At 34.4% G+C, this 21971-nt stretch overlaps 4 protein-coding genes and 1 non-coding gene across 5 annotated transcripts; 2 read left to right on the top strand and 3 right to left on the bottom strand.

Moving 5' to 3' along the window:
- The first annotated feature begins 2239 nt into the window (after window positions 1-2239).
- LOC145154669 (uncharacterized) lies at window positions 2240-3474 on the top strand. The gene is made up of 4 exons (XM_079075557.1): window positions 2240-2579; window positions 2675-2778; window positions 2874-2992; window positions 3091-3474. Exons 1-4 carry the CDS (start codon window positions 2315-2317, stop codon window positions 3185-3187), a joined length of 585 nt encoding a protein of 194 aa, XP_078931683.1. The 5' UTR covers window positions 2240-2314; the 3' UTR covers window positions 3188-3474.
- Window positions 3475-3675: 201 nt separating this feature from the next.
- On the bottom strand, window positions 3676-6698 carry RBL15 (RHOMBOID-like protein 15). The gene is made up of 11 exons (XM_079075556.1): window positions 6528-6698; window positions 5830-5995; window positions 5405-5708; window positions 5292-5324; window positions 5117-5208; window positions 4953-5026; window positions 4770-4864; window positions 4601-4670; window positions 4320-4495; window positions 4016-4106; window positions 3676-3899 (listed from the first exon to the last, which is right to left on the bottom strand). Exons 1-11 carry the CDS (start codon window positions 6549-6551, stop codon window positions 3819-3821), a joined length of 1206 nt encoding a protein of 401 aa, XP_078931682.1. The 5' UTR covers window positions 6552-6698; the 3' UTR covers window positions 3676-3818.
- An 11117-nt stretch (window positions 6699-17815) lies between these two features.
- LOC145154637 (nucleic acid binding / methyltransferase) lies at window positions 17816-19147 on the top strand. The gene is made up of 4 exons (XM_079075555.1): window positions 17816-18166; window positions 18370-18528; window positions 18623-18704; window positions 18784-19147. Exons 1-4 carry the CDS (start codon window positions 17837-17839, stop codon window positions 18933-18935), a joined length of 723 nt encoding a protein of 240 aa, XP_078931681.1. The 5' UTR covers window positions 17816-17836; the 3' UTR covers window positions 18936-19147.
- Window positions 19148-20233: 1086 nt separating this feature from the next.
- Window positions 20234-21183, bottom strand: CNX7 (co-factor for nitrate, reductase and xanthine dehydrogenase 7). The gene is made up of 2 exons (XM_079043054.1): window positions 21055-21183; window positions 20234-20683 (listed from the first exon to the last, which is right to left on the bottom strand). Exon 2 carries the CDS (start codon window positions 20661-20663, stop codon window positions 20343-20345), a length of 321 nt encoding a protein of 106 aa, XP_078899180.1. The 5' UTR covers window positions 20664-20683; window positions 21055-21183; the 3' UTR covers window positions 20234-20342.
- A 116-nt stretch (window positions 21184-21299) lies between these two features.
- Window positions 21300-21371, bottom strand: TRNAE-UUC (transfer RNA glutamic acid (anticodon UUC)). The gene has a single exon. It is a non-coding gene; the product is annotated as a tRNA-Glu (tRNA).
- Between the last annotated feature and the right edge of the window lie 600 nt (window positions 21372-21971).

The raw sequence follows: 21971 nt of genomic DNA, 5'->3' as shown, positions 1-21971 counted from the left end.
GGAGCCATTGATTTTGAATTATCAAGCAAAACAAGTGTTTGATTGTGAAACGGAGCAACCATAACCGGTCGGGCTGGTGCCCACAGTCGTTGTCTGTTGCCATCTCAACCACGGACCGGTTCGTGGCTTGTATACCGTATGGTCTTATAGTATCGTTTTAACTAAAGCTTTCTTGTACATTTACTATAAATAATTGAATATACGGCTACCTAACAAATACCAATATAGCAAATTAGGTATTCCCTTTGTCAACTTTCTCAAGATCATATGATCAAACTTCAAAGGATGGATCTTTTAACATAAGATGTGATCTTAATTACTTTGAAACTTAGTTCCAAGTTATAAGACGAAGGAAGTATTATGCTTTTATTGAACTTGAGTTTTTTTATAGGAGACAATTTCATTGTTGACAAACCAAATTTCTAATTCATATATGAAATCCTAAAAAAATTATACGATATCAAGAACTATAGTGCGTATTAAAGATTAAAAAGATAGCTTTGGTCCAATTCGTGTTGTGTTGATTAAAAGGCAGCCCCTTTATATCTAAGCTTTTGATTCAAGGCTATGTTTATATCCACGACTCCACGTACATCTCATGAAAATTGACACCTATTGTTTGTATAAAAAATTATCAAACCTAACATAAAAGGTAATAATTTGAGTTGATTCTTATTTGAAGGAGAATGGTTTTTAAATCAATATTTAAAGGAGTTATTATTGGTAATTGGTTTCTAATCTGACAACATCATCTTTCATTTGAACACAATCATATACCATAAACCCAAAGTAGACATAGTAAACGGGTTGAGTAACCGATGAGTTTTTAGTGCAAGTTCGGTGGCTTGGGGTAAACGTAGATGGGAAGTAAACAACACAAAATTGTTGTGAATGGTAACAAATAAATTCTTTTTACTAATCCAGGATGACTTCCAGGTTCGGTGGCTTATAGAGTGTATCCAAATTTGGCATGCATTGTCAAACCATTAAAATTTTGAAATTGAAATTTTACTAAAAGTAATTACCTAATTAATCATATGAGTTTTGGAAATCTTGGAATCTACCTCTTTCGTAGTTAAAACAGGAAATATTTCAATTTTCAACTACTAGATTCAAGCACCCGAATTGGCTTTGACAGGTGGGGCAACCTCCTTTCGGACCCCACCCGTTGAGAGCTTTGTATTTCCACTTAACTCCTAGATATCCAATGTTATGTTTAATTGAACTTGAGTTTTTTTGTCGTATTTCCACTTGTACATACCGACTCCGCTAAGGTTTTAATATGTTCATGCATTATGGAGTGATTACCAAAGGTTTTTTTGACTGTTTTTCTAAATTTTAATAATTAATGTGTTAAGTAAGGTTAACAAAATTAATAGTACAATATAATATCTTTTCAACCAAATATTCTATAAAATTATATGTATTTGGATACTCCAACTTCAACCAGTTTTTTCATAGATTTATAAATTTATTGATTTGATTAAAATATTTTTTTGAACGGCTGATCAGTGGTTAGAAATTACTATCCCTAAGTTAGTGAAATTCATATATGCTCGGATTAGAACACGCGACATGCAATCTAAGAGTCGAACCTCTACCAAGTGGGATTGTCCCACGTTACGTTGATGATTTGATTAAAATATAACCTAACCAATTCATCTTTAACTAATTTAACTGAAATTTCCACATCCAAATCGTTTAGAATTTAACATAAGTTAGTGAATTTCCAAAAAGGAACATATGATCCAAAAACCATTTTCGATATCATGTAATAATACAATAATACAAGATTACTCTGGCCCCAAAACTTTTGCTGCTCCCACTTTTTCTTATAAATTATTGATAAAAGTAAAACTTTTTGTCTTTTAACTTTAATCGAGTTGCAAATGAGAGTGAAGACACACATCATCATAACAACAACATGAACATCAACAAAAACTTAACCTAAAATTTTTAAAATCAATATGCATGTGTTATCTTAAATGAATCCCACTCACACTCACATAATAATGTAGACCTACCATACTTACATAAATCCAAAAAAATTGCATGCAGTCCGTAATTGACCTTCCACGTAGGCCTGAGACGAATTTACATGAACAATTTACATGTTACAAGTTATCATATTTCAAGACTATTGGTCCTCTTGTTACAAGAATATATATGTTTATTAATAATTAAAAAATAAAAAATAATTATATAAAGTTATATGTAGCAAACTATATATATATAGACGTAGTACCCCTTCCAAATTTCTAACATTGAAACGAATGAGTTTGTTTTAGATTTCAAAAGAGAGAGGGCGAGAGTAATGATGGAGACGACAAATGGAACGGAGGAGACAGCGGTGGAGAAAGAGATGAAAACAGGGGAGGAGACGGCAACAATGAAGATCTGGATAGCCGTTGATGAAAGCGCCGGGAGTTTCTATGCTCTCGAATGGGCTCTTCAACATCTCTTCCTCCACCACGACTACGATGCCACAGACGCCGACAAACTTTCGTCTTTCACAGTCACGGTGGTTCACGTCCAACCTCCCTTTCAACCGACTTACACCGCCCTCCCTGTTGGTCCTAGTAAGTAGACTGTAGTTCTAATTAAGTGCATGGGAATTAGTAAATTATTATAAAATATTTATAAAATAATAATCTTCTTTTTTACTTGACAACAGTTTTGTTTGCAACATCTGGGATGAAGGAATCGGTGATGAAAGCAGAGGAAGAAAGTGCCGCTAAAGTTCTTGCTCGTGCTTCGGAATTGTGCGACAAACATAAGGTTACTCGTGTTTTTATAATGTTTTTTTTACACCACAATAACTTTTAAGATATGCATATTTTCTTATATAGAAAGTTGTTTTATAAAATTAACAGATAAAAGCAGCGTATTTGGTGTTAAAGGGAAAACCAAAGGAAATACTTGTTGAAGCTGTAGAACAAATGGACGTTGATCTTCTTGTTGTTGGTAGCAGAGGCCTTGGCCAAATCAAGAGGTATTTTAGTTTATATAAATCGATCTAAGATATATCTTTTAATAAAAAAAAAACAAATAAAAAATGTGATAACAAGTGGTAATTGATATATTTTACAGGGCTGTACTCGGAAGCATCAGCGATTACTGTGCACATCATGCCAAGTGTCCCGTACTGATTGTTCGTCCTCAAAAGGATAAGGCCTCGCAAAACTAAATTGTTGTTCGTCAAGTGTCGTTTATAAGACTATAAGTAAGTTGTTGTAAGAGCATATATATATATATGTAATATTTGGTCTTTAAGCAACAAGTTTGTTGTTTATTGTTTACTGTGCTATATATAAGTTTATATTGTAAACCACGTATAGTGATGTGGTGGTAAATGTGTTTGTGTTTGTGACCTTGTTGTTGTCCGGTTATGTATCCTATGAACGAGTTGGTGACTGAAACATTGGATTATAATTATGTTAATTAATGTAAAATTTTCATCTTTTATGTTTACAATTTCGAGTTAATCATCATCAGATACAATCACGAAGTTGAATATTACCTTTGTTCATGGCAATATAATTACAATTAAAGCTTTGTTTCTTGTTTTTTCTAATTGAATGTTGTGTTTATCTGTTTTTTTCTTCCTTTTAAATGATGTCTAAAACTATTTACTCCGTATTTATGAATATTAGACACACGTGTACACTTACGTAGTTAAGATAAAACAGAATCTAAAGATATAAGAAAGGAAGATACAGTTATGAGCTGGTTAGACAGTATTAGTATTGCACTCACACTTACGTAATCATCATATTCATATTCATCAACAACCAACCCACTTTACAACTAACTCATCCCTATCCCTGTTGGGTCATGAGAATTTCAACTGCTACATTCAAATCCCCATCTGCAGCTGCTATAGCCACTTCCACCTGTGTCTGTATGCAAACACACATATTTCAACAAACACTTTGAGGAAGAAGAAGAAGAAGAAGAAGATTTTACTTTTACTGTTTTACATAACAAAAAGGAGGATCATTGTTTTTACTTTTACCTTATCAAAACCCATTGCCACAAGCTTTTGGATCTCTTCATCCGATACAACACTTACTGCTGCTGTGGTATCTGTATTTATCCCTGCCTGCCTAAAATACAAACTAACTTTTAAAATACCAACCAACTTTACTCTTATTACCAATATGCCAATGTGCCTTAGTTTTTCATTTACTCATAATACCAACTTCCTTCCATTTCTTTTCCCATAATACCAAACTTCTTACCCATAATAGCAATGTCTTTACACGTTAATAAATAGCAATATCAATTTTTTACATCCACATTATAATAACTAATAATACCTTCTATCATTTCTTGCAATTGCTTCCTGAGTTGAAGGATGAACAGGGCTATTGCCACTTTCCAACAGTCTTGTTTGTAGACTTGAGTCAGGAGAAGCATTGCTGGAGACTGTTTCTGTTTGGGTTCCACCAACTGTCCTTCCAAGTCCAGGAAACCTACTATTTTCTTCTGCTGACTGCATAAATTTGTGTTTTTTTAAATAAAAAAAAAAAAAAAAAAAAAAAAAACAAGGAGATAAAAAAATGCAGCATGGCTACAACACTCAGATTTGACTGCTTACCTGGGGAGCCACCTCTCTCCTTGGCATCCATGAAGACAAGTTTGCCCACATATTCCCAGAAAGTGTTTCGCTGCAAATTTTATAAATATATAAATATCAGAAATCAGAAATCAGATAGAGAACTGAAAATATAGAAAATAAGGGGGCAAAAAGATAGAGGACAAAATACCTGGATGATGTGTTACGTGTAGTATGTGTAGGAATGTATCCAGAAGGATCGCCACCTGTGCACATTATATATTTTGGTCTACGAACACAAGTTGACTGCAAAAAAAAATATATAATTCAAATATGGGATTTTACAAGTTTTCATTTTATTATGAACTAGTGAAGGTAAATACTAAAAACATACAAGCCAATGAGAGGATTCTATGCCCGAATAGAAAGAGCTTCCCGGTATTAGAAAGTTAAATAAACCATAAGTGTCTGAAATTAAGAAATGTGCTTTGCTGTAAGAGTGAGTAAAGATTGAAAAAAACGTGTGAAAAAAAGGAAGGAAAGGAAAAGGAATCCTACATGCAAATCCAGATAAAATCCCGCATAAGTGTCCAAGCAATGAGATGTTTGTCATAAGAAGCTGGAACACCACCAGTAATAACCATGGATACCTGAAACATGTTGCAAAGTGTTAAATTATGCAACAAGTGAGAACAAATGAAGAGTTTGAATGATACAAAAGATAAGTACTTACAACTTAGCAGGTACGTTAAAAAGTCCAAACACACTGCAAGAGAGGAGAAATAATTAATCTTTCCATCAAGTTCGAAAACATGATAATTGAGAGTTGATTATGAAGAAACTGACTTTCTAAATTGGACTCCACTTAGGCTTGTTTCTATAACGATCATAGAGAATAGAACACCAGAGAAGCCAATCGCACATTCGTCCATGAAATGGTAGTAGGAGACAATGGGGTTGTAGGCAGCTATTAATGTAATTAGAAGATGAAAAATAGCACTGCTTGTAGCCAACAAAACAATCATGTACAACAAACGGATTGATCCCATAACTCTTTCCAACTCTGAGCCTAAAGGAACCAGGGCCAACATATTGAATACAAGATGAAGTATTGAACCATGAAAGAATATAGATGTGAAAACCCTGTAAACTGCAAAAAAGTAGAAAACAAAGAGAAAAAGAGTTTAAACAATTTCCAATTTTAGTAGAACATGCATAGAAATTAGAAACATAGGAAGTGGTAACCATTAAATATAGAGATTAATACATACCTTGGGCCTTTGAAAGAACAGCAGAGGGCCAGAAGCACACTTCTGAGAAAGAGTCATATCCAACCAAAAGGCAAACCAAGTAAATCACACCACAAACTGCAACCACCATAGAAGTAAGGAATGGTATTCCTTCCCACCATTGCTTAAATCTTGTAGGCAATCCTACCTGTCGAGACCAGAACTTAATTCAGTACCAAAGAGAACACTGAATCAAACTTAGATTTAATTAAGAAATGATTCCGCTTATGCTTGGTTTCACAGATAAGATCAGACTTTCACCTATCTCCTTACTATATAGTTAGAGAATTTTACATCAATTAACGGGAAATCATAAGAACAAACAAGAATCGCACAATCTGACGAAGTTAAAATTTTCTCGCTAACCAGATTAAACCTACTAATCAGTTTAACGAACAGACGAGAAACTAGAAAATTGGCAACTTCATTTCCCAACACATTATCTTCGCGTTTGAAACTTGTCTTCTGAACACTTCAAAAACCTACTAGAAGTTCCTAATTTTGAAATTAGCATCCGATTAATAATAAACCAGTTCGCAACAACTAATTGCCCTTGCAATTTCTGCTGGAGAAGAACGATTCACCAACACATACAAGCCAATAGAGTAAAATCGAAATCCGTCTACTTAATATTAACTGAAGCAGCAAAAATGACGAGTACAAGGTGTTCGATGTCTTACCTCCGTAACAATGTTTGATCTCATCGTTCGCTGCAAATTGCTTCGAGAATCGGCAGTGTGTTTTGAACGTTAATTATTGATTTCCACTCACCGACTTTTCTCGACGTTCGTCTCCTTTTGATTCCAGTGCGATAATCCAAACGAACCTTGGAGAACAAAATATTTGGGCTTTATTAATTACACGGGCCATTTAGATCGATAAACATAAATGAAAGAGTTTTAATATTAACATCTTATGATTTTCAAACAAAAAATAATTCCGATCATATTAATATGTATCTAAAAGAAAATCTATATTAGGATTTTAAGAATCCGATTAGGATCTTAAGTTTTTAGCTGATCCTAAGTATTTAGTTAAACTCGTGACCAATTTTTCTAAAATTAATAAAATAGCCATAAACATCATGAAAAAAAGCTCTTATACCTCGTGAATTTGTTTCTTCTAAAAAAATTAAACCGACAGGTATACATAGAAATCGCGAGGTTATTTATTTCCGCTAAAGACTTAGATTAGGTTGTAGACTATAACTAACTATTCAAAAGAATTTAATCTACCATCTTTCTCATGCAATGGATATAGAAATCGAGTTTTAAGGGAGGTCGCCAAAGACTCGCGATATTCCAAACTATTCGCGAGTGCCAACTTTATGTCTAATTAAGTTTCAATTGATAGTCATGGTAGTCTTAGTTTGGGCAAACCATAAGAATAAATGAGGATATTCATGTTCTAAGATTATTAAAGAGAATGACATCGAATCAAGACGACTACATTTTAGGAGACTCTACGACTTAGCATTCTCAAGAAGCAAAAGTACAAGCAAATGTACCACCCATGGTGATCAGACAAAACAATGTCATTGAAAACAATAAGCCATACTTAGTTACACGATCGAACCATTTTCGAGACTGTTTTGTTCATTAATGGTTATTTTAAACGACATGGAATCAATATTAGAATTGACACTGTCACATCTACCGTCTTTACAATATGGAGTGGAAAGCTTAGAGGCCAGACAATGCAATTTGTTTCATATCATTACTTTGGACTTCATTTCCCGCTTTAAGCATTTATGAAGCATCTATGCATACCCTAGAGATATCATTTCTGACATTTGAGGTTGAGGGCTTGAGGCAGTCAATGGTTAGGTGTATGTCACATATCTTGATTACCATGTCTGACGACATGAGAGGGTTCATGTATTCAATAGACAAGATTGAAGTTGATCGTTTTCCAACTCTAACATTAGAGGTGCGAATTACACTAACCGACATGTCTCCGACTTAATTCAAAGCGTCATCCAGTTGTTTGATTATTACTATGATGTCGGTATGGTGCAATATAGGAAAACACTTATACGTTTTTAACGTGCCCTAAACTTGCATCATTCCTTAAGTTTATAAACTATTAAATTTATAATTACATAATATTAATGATACATGTATCATTTTTGGTGTATTAATGGTATATGTATCATTTTCGGTGTATTAATTGTAAACATAAATTTAAACATACTAAAATCGAACAACAATTCATTACTACAAATATTTTTTTTACTTATGTAAGTCAATTGTAGGACAATAACTTGATGTTTAGCTATCCTCGGTCCTTCTTGAATAATTAGACTTTGACATAAACAGAAACCAAATAAATTGTTTAGGAATCTCATTATTAAATCACCTTGAATTACCCGGAAAGCTATAAAACGCATACAATTAACATTTAGGGATATCATTATTAACTTGCCTTAAAATGAGTAAGATAAGATATCTTGTTAAGGTCCAAAGAACCCCTTGTTACTCTTATATAAGTCTTAAGATCCCAATGATAACACCCAACTGAGAGTTTGAGACAAAGTTGCAAAATCCTAGAATGGATCATCATTTAACACGTCTGTGTATATTTGTGCTTAAAGATCCACACGACTATTCAATTGTAAGGAAGACTTCCCAAATCCCCCTGGTCGTCGCCGCTTAACTTATCAAATTCAGTTCTAACTCATATGGAATGACCTTCAATGATTTATGGTCTATCTAAGGTGTTCAAATGTTTTTTTAACATACATATTAGTACATAATACAAATCACAGTTCAACAATAATAATACTCTATGGTTATACCCTATTTCAATCATCACATTCTTATATATCAGCAAATGGACAACTACAATAGTTATTTTCAAAATGGATGAACATAAAGCATTATAATCATTGTCCTGACCTTCAAATCATCAATAAGTTCATCTAATCTCAAATGAAAGATTTCATGTAACGTCCCGATTTTTCAGAATAAAATTTTCATTTTCAAAATAGAATAAACACTCATTTTTATAAAGATATATTCGAAGCAAAACCATTTGTTCATAAACCATAATTCAAAATTAGAGTTATAAAGAAAAGCAATGTGAAATCTCAAATCATAAATATGTTGATGTGTGTGTGTGTGTACAGTCCCGCCTTCGCCTTCTCACGATTACCTAAAGTACCCGAAACATTTAAACCACATCTGTAAGCTAAAGCTTATTGAGTTCCCCAAAATACCATATACATCACAAAATCCATACATGACAATAACGGATCTGTTAAAACCCACCATGTTTTTTGCAACCCAACATGTATGTTTCAACCCAAACAAGTCTATTTAAACCGAACGGGTCTGTTTCAACCCAACATGTTTGTTGCAATCGAACGAGTTTATTTCAACCTAACATGTATGTTTCAACCAAAGGGTTTTGTTTCAATCGAAGGGGTCTGTTTCAACCGAACGGGTATGTTTCAACCCAACAAGTCTGTTTCAACCGAACGAAGCATGTAAGCATACAAGCAACCAGGAAGAATAACAGAGACAACAAGCACATAAAGACGCCTAGTGTCCTACAATATAGTGATAATACTCACCTGAAACACAAGCTCAAAGATCAACACTCAACAACTCGCCAATCAGCTATATAAACCACCTAACATGTCAGAGGTCAATCCTTAGTCTATTACTCAAAATCCTTAGTTTGACCAGAAATCAAATTGGTCAAAAAGTCAATAGTGAATGAAATTTAACTTTCAGATCATCGCATCGTGGCCAACCCAATGGTTGCGTCATGACTATTGATAGTTTCATTTTATTTACTTCTTTTCATAGTTTATTTTTAGTTAAAACCATATCATTTTAGTTAATCTTCATGCATATTTTCTCTTTTTGTTATTTTTCTCCTTTATCGGGTGCTTTCCAGTCTTTTGAGCTTATTGCAGGATTTACCGAAGACTATTTGTCATTGGAGATATGGAAGGAGTGCGGGACTTTTGGAGGCTTGTGGTTTGCTTGTGGACTTGAAGTGGTGCGATTGAGCTTGGTGTGAGCATAAATAAGAAATCGAGTTAGACTTAATTTTTGGGCGAGAATGATGATGAGGCGACGAGGACTCGAGCTATGGAATATTAAAGGAGCATTGGAGCATCTTTGAAGACTTTGGAAGGCATGATTGGGCTCTCAAGAGTTTGTGCATATGGGCTGAAACATTAATGAGAAGATTGGGTTGGTGTGCTAATCAAATGGGCCAAAAAAGCCCATTCAGCAGAATCCACGCGGTCCGCGTGGATTTACAAATGGTCCGCGTGGATCGCACTGTGAAGAATCCGGATTTTAGCCTTTTTGCCTCTATTTGGGGAAAGTTGGTGGAATACTTTTGGGCAACTTTTGGATCCAATTTTTGACCACTTTTACTGAAGTTTTGAAGCAAGAAGGAAGATAATCACTTGGAAAAAACTACTCTTTTGCTCTCAAGAAGGTTTTGGAAGATTTGAAGATTTTGAAGACTAGTGTTATTTCTTTTCATCTTGCACTTAGAACAATGTTTGGTATTTCTAAACTACCTTGTATTTCTTTTATCTTGGCCATGTTTGGCTAAATTCTCATTTGGTTGATTAGGGTTTAATCCCATGGATGATTGGTTGTTTTGAAGACTATTATTACCTTGTGTTTGAAGTTTATGGAAATGTTCTCTAGTTAAACATCTTTTTATGTTTGTTTATCTTTGATCATGAGCTTAGAAGAATAAACATATATTTTTGTTGATCAATTTCTTGGTTAAGTAATGGACTTTGAGATTGGTAAGCAACAAATGGTTTCTATGTTTGTTTTCATTTCATTTAAACCATGGGAATGTTTCCTCCATAATGATAATGTAAGCATTTGATTATCTTATGGACTTGGTAACTCTTAGAACTCAAAGCTAATTGATTTTCACAAGATTATATGCTTCATTGATTTTGTGACTTTAATTAAGGAAATGTGTTAGAGCTCCTCCAACCATTTTAATATCTAAGAAGAGTTGAGGTAATTTGTGCTTATGAATTGCTATAGCCAAGTTAAACCAATTCACAAGTGTTGTTCCTTTTAGTCTAATGATAAGTCAACTATGTCATCCATGTGGTGTATCCCAAAATCAACCAATTCCACTTCATTGATTTTAATCAAATCTTTTACTTGTTTACTTGTCATATTTACATTCTAGCTGGTTTTAATTTTGTCAAACAAGCAAAAAGAATTAAACCTCCCCCCCCCCATTTTACTTTTACTTTTGTTTTGCAAGTACTTGAACAAGTGATTTGCATAGAGATTTAAATTGGACCAATCTCCGTGGATACGATCCCTTTACCACTATACACTATTTTAGTGTGTAATATTTAGGGTATTAATTTTGTTGGCCTCGACAACCACCAACTACCAAATAACAAAACATTCGCGACCGAAACCCGTCACCGCGTCATGACCTACCACTCACCATGTCGTGGTAGGTACCAAAACATAGATGATATGTATATGTGTGTGTGTGTGCGTATATATATATATATATATATATATATATATATATAACCACCAAATAGAGCGGAAAACAAAGAATAAAGATTTAATCACTCTTTTGCAAAACTCAACAAGATAATCAAAACTCACCAAATATGGTCACCATCCGATATCGATTTTAGCAAAAACCACGAGATTGTCAAAATTGAGTTTCAGTCACCATCTAAAATTAGCTCATCATGTCTTCATATTTCCTTTTCAATGCAGATCGAAGAAGGTGAGCAATGAAGATGGAGTGGCCAAAACCATGTCATAAAGTGCTTTCTGATCAAACCCTATATCATTAAGACTTCGGGTCAAACCATCATCTGATTATCATTTCATCTTCTCATCTGATGGACTTTAACAGTTCAGATCAAGGGTTAAGAATTTTCGAAGAATGAGGCTAAATGAAGACGAGAGATGGAGCGACGACGATCCAATGATTCCAGTCGGAAGCTAAAGGAGGTGACATGATCTCGTGATTGTTAAAAAAATGAGAGATAGGAAAGAGAAAAAGAGGGAGAGAGTGAGACAGAGAGATTACGTTTTGTTGGCGATTTTAGTGTTATCAACATATTTTAGTATAATTAGTATTACTATCAAGACAGGTTGAGCTCATTTTACTTTTCGAGTTTAGAGGTGAGGGATGCACACTCAGATTGATAAATTTTGACTCGGGAATACAGGGGTCTAGGGGCAGCTCTCCTGGGGGGACATGGTTACAAGGGGAAGTACCCCTTGGCGGGGGTTGGCAGACAGGGTCAATGGGTAGCGTCCGAAACAAAAAACGAATTTCTATATAGGAAATGGTCCCAGGTAAGTATCTTCCCGCAAAAACTCATATATTGGGTCATTATAATTGGCGCCAATTTTCCATTGTAACTGCCATCAACCGCCATCTTCCATGCATTTAAGGAAGATTGTTGTTGCAGACAAACAGATTGATCACGAAAAATTGCATCATTACTTGCGGTTTTGTCTCTAAGAACACAATAACACAATCAAAGTATTATGTGTTTTTGAATTAGATTAAACCTGTAATTGGTTCGTTTTATTGGATTATCCCATAAGTCTACATTTGTGTAACCCCATGAATAGGAGTTGGATTACAAATTTCGGAAAGTATCGTAATTACGATCCAATAAATTATTCAACTCATTGTTATTCGAAATCTCCAAATTCTAACATGTTTTCAGTAATAATGAGTTGGGTAATTAAAGGTGGTGTGGGGTGGGACCGTTTCAATTTCCTTTATCATAAAAGGTAAAACTAATAATAAAAAAATTAAAAAGAAATTAGAAAAAGAAGTGTAATTTTATGCTAGTCACGCGAGGAAAATTATAACGAAATAATACTATAGAGACTATATATGTAAGAAAAAAAATCAAACAAACACCCAAAACCACAAAGACCTGTCATGTAGTTTACTCTAATAATATTTAGACAAAATTGCAAAAATGGTCCCTGTGGTATGCATTTTTTTGGGGTTTTAGTCCAAACCCCGACTTTTTTGGCTTCGTGGTCATTTTGACCATGTTTGCTTGTGATTTTGGTCCCTCGGAAAATTGAAAAGACTAAAATGCCCTTTCTGATATATTTTTTATATTTTTTCTATTTAATTTAAAGGAAAAAGAAAATAAATAAGTAATTTGGGCCCACATCTCCATCTCTCTCTTTCTTTCTCTCTCTCTCTCTCTCTGCATCAAAGTTCATATTCTCCATCCAATTCACCCAATTGCAACCCTAAAACATTAAATATGTTCATAAACTGAAAATGATAAATGCCCAGATCAGATTCTCCATCCAATTCATTGCTTCAAGACGATGGACTGAAAGGAAAAAGGGAGCAAATGAAGGGGAAAGAAAGAAGGAGACGGTGAGGTGGGCCTCAAGAACCTTAGTTGTCGATTGATTTTACAAGCATGTTATAATTTGTGTTTGATAAATCTCCACCCTTACATCGCTAAACACTTCTGCACCACATCACCATCTCCATCATCTGCAATCCAAATTGAAACAGAGAAACCATAGGTTCGTGTTGGATTTGGAGGGTAAGAAGAAGTTCATCAGAGCCAAACAACACCACCGGAGCAAGGAAAGAATGAGCGAGACCACAAATTAACGCAAGGATTTAGATACATTGGAGCATGGCCACAAAAAATTGGAAGAAATTAGACCTATTTGGGGCTGCAACCAAGGGGTTTGGTTGGAGAAGATGAATTGGGGGGTGTGGTTTGCTTCACCGTCGCAAGAAAGTTGCATCTAGATCTAAAGTCCGTGCCAAATTTTTGCAGCCACTTCCTTTTCCTTGACCCATGATTTCTTTCCCTTTGTATCGATCGATCGGTTTGTCACTCGGTCTCTTTTCCTTCTGCCGCCAAATTATCGTCAGATCTTCGGTCAACACCGAATGAAGATGTGACATCCCCATTTTCACGGCCAGAAAAGACCGATTTTGTTTATGCTTTATAAAAATCAGAGTACTTCTTTTAATAAAAATCTTGCGGAATTTGTTCCCAGAAAAACATGATAAATACGTTATCAAAGAATTTCCGAAGAAATGTATTTTTATTCATTTTAAAACATTTGAGATGTCATCGTTAATACAGAAACATAAGCATAAACAGAACTTACATTCATTTACACTAGTGATCTACATCTCTTTTAAATCTCTCAGTGTAATGTAACTTCATATCGACACCTGTGATACAAATAAACTGAGTGGGTCAGGTTGGGAAACTTGGTGAGTACATAGGGTTTTCAACCCATAATAATATAATTATTATGTTTAAACATCAAACAATCAACCCAATTACCCATCCCCATTATCTTCTTTACTCTTAAGGATCTACCCTAAGAATCAATTATTCCTCGTTCATTCATTCCTAAGGATCATCCTAAGGAATCGACACAAAGTCCATCGTTGTCAATGACACAGCTATCAAGCACAGCTGCTAGTTCTATCACTTAGGCGCAGCTGCCAGAATTGTGACATTCTATGTGAGGCGCAACTACCAGTATTGTCCTTCGAGCACAGCTGCTAGGGTTATCTCGTTTATTGACAATATCGTTTTCAAGAGTCCACTCGCAATACATGTCAATGGGTTTTTAGAGTACACCGGTGAACACATCGTTCACAACACCTACAGGTTGCGAGCCTGCCAGTGTTCCACTGGACTGTCTAGAATAGTCCGTGGTTGTCATCCATACTCTGCTAGATGACGGGGCCATCATTTGGGAAAGGCTTCTCACATCGTCCACCTCTCACACTTACCTCGTGGTCTATAACACCTCTCAACTCATCATCCAACTCATATTCCATCTATTACATCTATCCATGTTTTACCCAACATATTCTCGTAGATATATATATATATATATATATATATATATATATATATATATATATATATATATATACAGTTTAAATCATTTAAAACATGTATAAAATCGTTCATCCAGCATAGATAGCAAGTATACAGATAATATGCACACATAGCACGTAATTTATTTAAAATACTTCATATCTATGTGTAAGATGAAAGTAACTATGCACTCACTTGAAAAGGTGGTGAATCCGAACTCAGACAGCGCTTCGCTTTTTAAAAATAATTTCCTTCGACGAAACCTAGTATTATTACCACTAGAGTTTAGTCTATTATTCGCCGAGACTAATTAATAGTCTAGCTATTATTACTATTATATAAGCGTTAAACAATACTTATATAACCCATAATAATAGCCCAAGTACTTATTATAAGTTCCTAATAACGCTACTATAATTAAATAAACGATATATTAAAAATAACGTAGGCGTAGCTCACTTACAGCGAATTTTATAGAAAACCGGGCTTTGCTTGGAGCAGCGTTCCCGAGCCGAAAAGCTCTTCTTCTCGGAGCCGTCGAGCACTCCGGGGCTTCCGCCTCGTGCTAGGGAGGTTCCCTAGGCTTTTCGGGGGGTTTCGGGGCTAGAGAGAGGTTCTAGAGAGAGACTAAAGAGAAGAAAGAATGGGAAATGTGTGAAGAAAATGAGGGTGGGAGAGGTTCAATTTATAGGGTGAAAAATGGCTGAACTTGGTGCCACATGTCACCATCTAGTGGCAAGACTTGGGGAGAAAGCAATGGCCAAGATTGTGCCACATCACCCATTTTCGCACAGCACACTTCCGACTTCTAAAATCCGTAACTTTCACATACGACCTCCGTTTTTGACATTCTTTATATCCACGCGTAGGTAAAAATAATATCTACAACTTTCATTTTGACTCCGTCGGCTAATTCTCGACCGATCTTAAATTTAACAGTACGAGGAGATTATACTGTTAAATGTCCGCGTAAAATTCATAACTTCTACATACGGACTCCGTTTTCGTCTGTCTTTTTACCGTTGAGTTCCTATTAATGGGATCTTCAATTATCCTTTAGGTCGCGTAGGCCAAAAACCGCTCGATCTAAAATTCGAGTTTCGGGTCGTGCACTGCTATGCCAAATCTTAGAAAATTCATAACTTCCTCATACGAAGTCAGATTTGGGCGTACTTTTTTTTTGTATGTTCTCGGTTTAACGTTTTCTACGACTTTCGTTTAGATCTCTAAGGCTAAAAGTTGCTCTATCATAAATTCACTATTTACGTCTCCCGGTGCCGTGCCGGTTCTGCCGTAAAACTTCGACGAGTCATAACTTCTTCGTTATAACTCGGATTTCGGCGTTCTTTATATGTACGGAAACCTTGAGACATATTCTACAACTTGGTTAAGATTATTTATTCTAAATAATCTTTTGTCGAAAAGTCGTTTTCGACCCCTATTATCTCTAAATTGACTAGCCCGGATCTACGGGCGTTACAGAAGATGATCTTGAGTTTTACTTTCTTTGATGCGTGTATGAGGGATAAGAGAGAGATAGAGTGAGAGAGTGATAGAGAGGGGATAGTGAGAGTGAGAGTGATAGAGATAAAATAATTGATGGTGGTGGTGGCGGATAGTGGTGGCTAACGGTGGTGGGTGGGTATGTGTGTTGTGTGTTAAAAGAAGAAATGACGAAAGGGAAAATACTATGGCACACCAGTTTCTAGAGAGAGAGAGAGAGAGAGGTGGGTCCGATTTTATATACAATAATAATAATATTTTTAAAAAGTGAAAGAAAAATGAAAAATAAATTCATTAAGAGTATAATAGTCTTTTTAGTTTGGACAGGGACCAAAACTGCATGTAAACCAGCTCAAAAGGACCATCAATCCAAAAAAATCGAGGTTTGGACTAAAACCCAAAAAACTACATACCACAAGGACCATTTTTGCAATTTTGTCTAATATTTATAATAATAAGGAAAATATGCATAAAAGTCCTTTTTTTTGCTTTATTGACAAAAAAGTCATCGTGTTTGTTTGTTTTTTTTTTATTTTTGTTTTTGTTTTTGTTTTTTGTTTTTTTTGTTTTTTTATACATCCCAACCACTAGAATTGGCTATTATTTTTTTTTTCAATTTAACAACTAGAACCGACTTTTACTTGCAATTTGGCTCAATTTTCACTTTACCTCAAACACATAACAATTTTTGATGATTAAATTGTAAACAAAATATCAATAGTGGTTTTTTTATCGATAGGAAAAAATATATGTATTTTTTTTTCAACGCATAATAATTTTTAACCTCAAGTCTTAACAATCAAAACCTGTTATTGTTTGCGGTTATCTTAAAATTGAGTCAAATTGCGAGTAATAGCCGGTTCTAATGGTTAAATTGCAAAAAAAAATGACTTTTTTTGTCAATAAAGTCAAAATATATATGGACTTTTATGCATATTTCCCTAAGAGTATCTCCAATGTTTACCTATACTATGACTTAATATCATTGACACCTCATCGTCCTATTACTTTTAACCTTTAATTAAATGACATCTCCAATGGTTAAACTCTCCTAATAACTTTTTCTTTAAATTTAATTAATCTATCCTTATCTATTTAAAATGTTCTACATAATACCCTCCATTTAGTTAGTCATTTTTAACCACATTTATATTTTAATACAAACTATTTTAATAAAGATTATCATTATAAATTTATATTTCATAAATAAAATATCATTAAATATTTGATAGAATTAATTAACTTGTAATAAATAAATAAATTAAAAACTAAAATATACTTAAGGGATAAAATAAAATATGAGTAGAAAATGAGGGGTTGAATGTATAAAGGATTAAATTATATTGACCACTTTGAGTGGTCAATAAAAATAAGAACAAAAACTAGGTGCTTTAATGATAATAAGTGCTCAGTATAAATAAGTTAACAGCAATAACCGTTAAAAAAAACTCCCATTGAAAATGATTAAAGGTTTAACTCACCAATCACCAGGTTGTAAATGTTATTCATCAATCCATAGGGGCTGTTTTTGAAAATTCACTCAACCGCCATCAACAGTAGTGTGTTTAAACACTGAACGACTCGAAAGTCATCAAACCCTAGAAAATGGATGCTGTGATAGACCAAAACACCGGCGCCGTCGCCGACGCCGGCGACGATGACACTCCGATGCTAAGTTCTCATACTCTAGCAGCTCTCAAGGAGTTTCTATCTGAACAGAACGGCTTACTTGTCGCAAACAACGATGGAGCGACGGTGGCGGAAGACGAGAAAGAGGTGGCGTTAGTCACGGAGGATTGGAGACTAAGCCAGTTTTGGTACGACCGGGAAACTGCTGAGACGGTTGCGAGAGAAGTTAACGCGCTGTATACGTCCATGGATTCTCCCCCTTCCATTGCTTGCATTGCTTGCCCCACTCTCTACGTTTATCTCAAGGTACCTTAACATATTCAAACAGTACGCCTATATCGTGTTTATATTTATCATACCATGTCTAACAGTGTAAGAACATTTTTTTGATTCATGAGGATTCAGACTTTCAATATGATTGATTTAGAGTCATGATGCATAGCGAATTCCCAAAATTACTGTTTCTGTACGAAAGATCTTAATCATTCTTCTTGTCATCTGGTTTTTAGAAACTGCACCATGATTTACCCGTGCAACTTCTTGAATATGACAACCGATTTAAGCAATACGGAAACGAATTCACCTTCTATGACTACAATCAACCGTTAGAGCTCCCATCAACAATGAAACATTCATTCCGCATCATCATTGCAGATCCTCCTTACCTAGTAATATTTCACTTATATCAGATTACTACATGCAATTTAGGCATTTACACATCTCAATTTTTTGGTGATGTTTAATGTGAATTGTGATAAACAGAGCAAGGAGTGCTTGGAAAAGGTTTCTGAAACGATAGGATTTCTTAAGCAGCCTGGAGAATCATTCTTGCTTTTACTCACAGGTCCAGACCATATCTTGATTATTTGATTGCTTATTCTTGTAATCTTGTTGTTGACAAGATGATTGTCATATGTGTACAGGTGCAGTGCAGCATGAAAGAGCAGGTGAACTCCTGGGATTGCAACCATGTGGATTTAGGCCACAGCATTCCAGCAAGCTTGGGAATGAATTCCGACTCTTCACAAACTATGATCCTGGGTTGAGATTAGGAGGATGGGAGCATGAGGAGTAGTAACATCTTCATTTTCTAGATGTTTTGTTAGAAGGTTAAATATCTTGTTTGTGATCAAAAAATAAAGTTTTGCATATATACTTTGTGTTGTCTTGCAAGATATTAGTAACATTTTGTTGTGATACACATGTTTTCTCAATCTGTTCGAGTGTTGTATGATTATTGTAGTTGTTTTGCCGAAGATGAGTAAATGACATTGATGTTAGTAATTAGCCAATGATCATTAATCCTTCTTATTCGAGAACATTTAACAATCAGCAATGGTTCAAGAATATAATTTCGAATATGTTTTGTGTATTTAGGTTGTTTTACAATGATATTGTGTTTTTTTTTTTTTTTTTTGTACCATAAGTCTAGGTTGACAATGTGTCTTAACTTAAAATGAAGTAGTGTTTAGAAAATATTCATCCACAAATAATGAAACACATTTGCAGGTTTTTAAACACACTCACGACAGTATAGTTACCAGATGTCATGTAATGAAGAACACACTCGTGAGTTATTGAAATTAATCGTTTAAGTTTTTTAAATTAGTCTCAAGTGTGGTCATTTAGGATGGAGTCCATTGATGATCAAGCATACAAAGACAACAGAAATGGAGATACTACATAAGCGTGAAAGACACCCAGAAACCTATTTAAAATCATTGTATATGAGTAACCCTTCAACTCTATGATCACCACATCCACTTCCACATTTCAAGATAGATGCACATATATTTGGGTATCCTTTTGGCCTCAATTTATGGATTCATTTTTTCTCCAATAACGATCCTCTAAAAGAATGTAGCTGGCTAGAACTTGAAGTAAGCAATCTTATGCGTTTCAAATTGAAAAATAAAATTAGCTGGATCGAGTGAGTACCAATTAAACTTTTCCACTCATCAAAAACATACTGATATGTTGGAGTATTTTACAATTGGATACCAAGACACATGCCCAAACTGCAAAAAAATAACAATGTGATTTCATACATATGTTTATTATAGCATGCCACTTTCATTTCTCTCTATTACAACATTGTACTTTGTTTTTCTTATTATAATAGTGGATATTACTTTGTATTCGGATGACATTACTATAATTTGGTAGACTTTTCAAAATACAATGCTCTAATACAAAGAATAAAAGTAGGATGCAATAATAAACAAATAATCGAAAGTACATTACTATTTATTGCAATTATCTATCTAAAAAAATAATTCATAGTCAATTTCTTGATTTCTGTTTTCAACTTTTGGAAAGTTCTTGTGTGAAACCTTAATTCTTAGAGTTTTGCTTACAAGGATAAGTGAGCAGTTATAGTAAATAATACAGATTATCATTAATATATAGCATTGTATTAAACATGATCAAACAAAAGCAAATCAAAATTTATTTGTGGATATACAAATGGAATTTCTATTATCTAGCCTCCACTTATAGGAGGTATAATGGCTAACTCATCTTTATTCTTGACAAGTGCGGATTCAGTTGTGTATTCCTCATTCAAAGCCAGAACCATGCATCCACGAAGCTCTTTCAAGCCAGGAAATTTTGCAATAAGTTTATCTAAGCAATCACCAGCACTAGTACCAGATGTCACTTCCATTTTCATATCAGTCATTCCAGTTAGATCTCTAGCTCGAGCAAAGAACAGTACCTTAATCTCAAAAGATTCATCTTCAATTTCGATTTGTGTTTGTTGGATTTCTTTTTTACCCTCCTTCTCTATCTGTGATGAACCCATGATAGAATGCCTATGCCTGCCTGCATGTCGAGTAGATACAGAGCCTTTAATAAGTATAAACAAACAGAAACTAATAGTATTGTTATACATGTTTAGTTTATTCAAATAAACATGTATATATCAAGAAATTCTTCAGGACATGATCTAATGGATACAGGCGAGAATTTGATGTGCCCTAGGTTACTGGAAGAAGAAGTGAAACGAGAAAAAGGAATACGAAAGTAAATCGAATCATAGAACACACACCAACATAACCTAAACTCAGCAAAACCGTGAACAGAGCTGCAGAATGAAGGAAAGCAGGGATCCAAAACTGAGGTAGTAACAACTAGAAATAGAAAAGAAGAGTCGGATTAAGAACTTACAACTACCAAAACACCATAAGTTTTACCTGTTATGAGGAACCAAACAATTGAGCAAGATCGTTTTCGTGATGAAAGTGAAGCTTAGTTGAATGAATTCGAATCGATGTGCAAAAAACATGGATTAAAGATTCCAAAGTGTTGAGTTGTTGCTGAATAACTTCATCAGATATTGAGCGAGTTTGACCTTTAAGAGTGGATATCTTTGGATCTGGATGCGGATCCAAATTGATCGACCCGCTATAGCTTCCAAAACGAAGCAGAAAAAAAAAAGTTCCATTGCCGGGAATCGAACCCGGGTCTCCTGGGTGAAAGCCAGATATCCTAACCGCTGGACGACAATGGAATTGATGAACTAACTTCTAATTAATATTTTATAATCAATCATAACGATAAGTTGAAAAAAGATTTCAGAAAAATTCATTTGAAGAATAAAAGATGCAACTCTTGCACGAAAACACAAAAAAAGTGACTGTATTTTCATATTTTCCCTTAATAAATACACATAAAAATTATTTATAATTTTATCAATATACTTTCCTTCCGATCAGGGACGGACGCAAGATTTGGTAGTAGGTGTTGCCGGTAAATAGAAAAAAGAAAAAAAATCGAAAAATATCAAAAAATTTACATTGCATACAGAAAAAGCAGGGGTTGCCGGTGCCACTGCGGGCACCCAAATAGAACCGTCCCTGTATTCAATGTAAACGTTAACTATATAATTTACATATTAATATAATTGTAATTTTATTAAACTGGATACATAATCATATTTTTCATTACCTCTCACCATATAAACAACTTTCACGAAACAAACAAAATGAATAAATGAATGAATTAAAGAAAATGTGAATTCCAAATGAACAAGTACAGTCAAACACATTTAAAGACAACACCAAGTCAATATTTTGAAAAATAAAAAATAAAAATGCTCTCAATTTACACA

This window comes from Lactuca virosa, chromosome 1, assembly GCF_052849685.1.
Source record: "Lactuca virosa cultivar CGN04683 chromosome 1, Lactuca_virosa_CGN04683_v6, whole genome shotgun sequence".
Classification (NCBI taxonomy): domain Eukaryota; kingdom Viridiplantae; phylum Streptophyta; class Magnoliopsida; order Asterales; family Asteraceae; genus Lactuca; species Lactuca virosa.
This window is presented reverse-complemented; position numbering and strand designations above follow the sequence as displayed.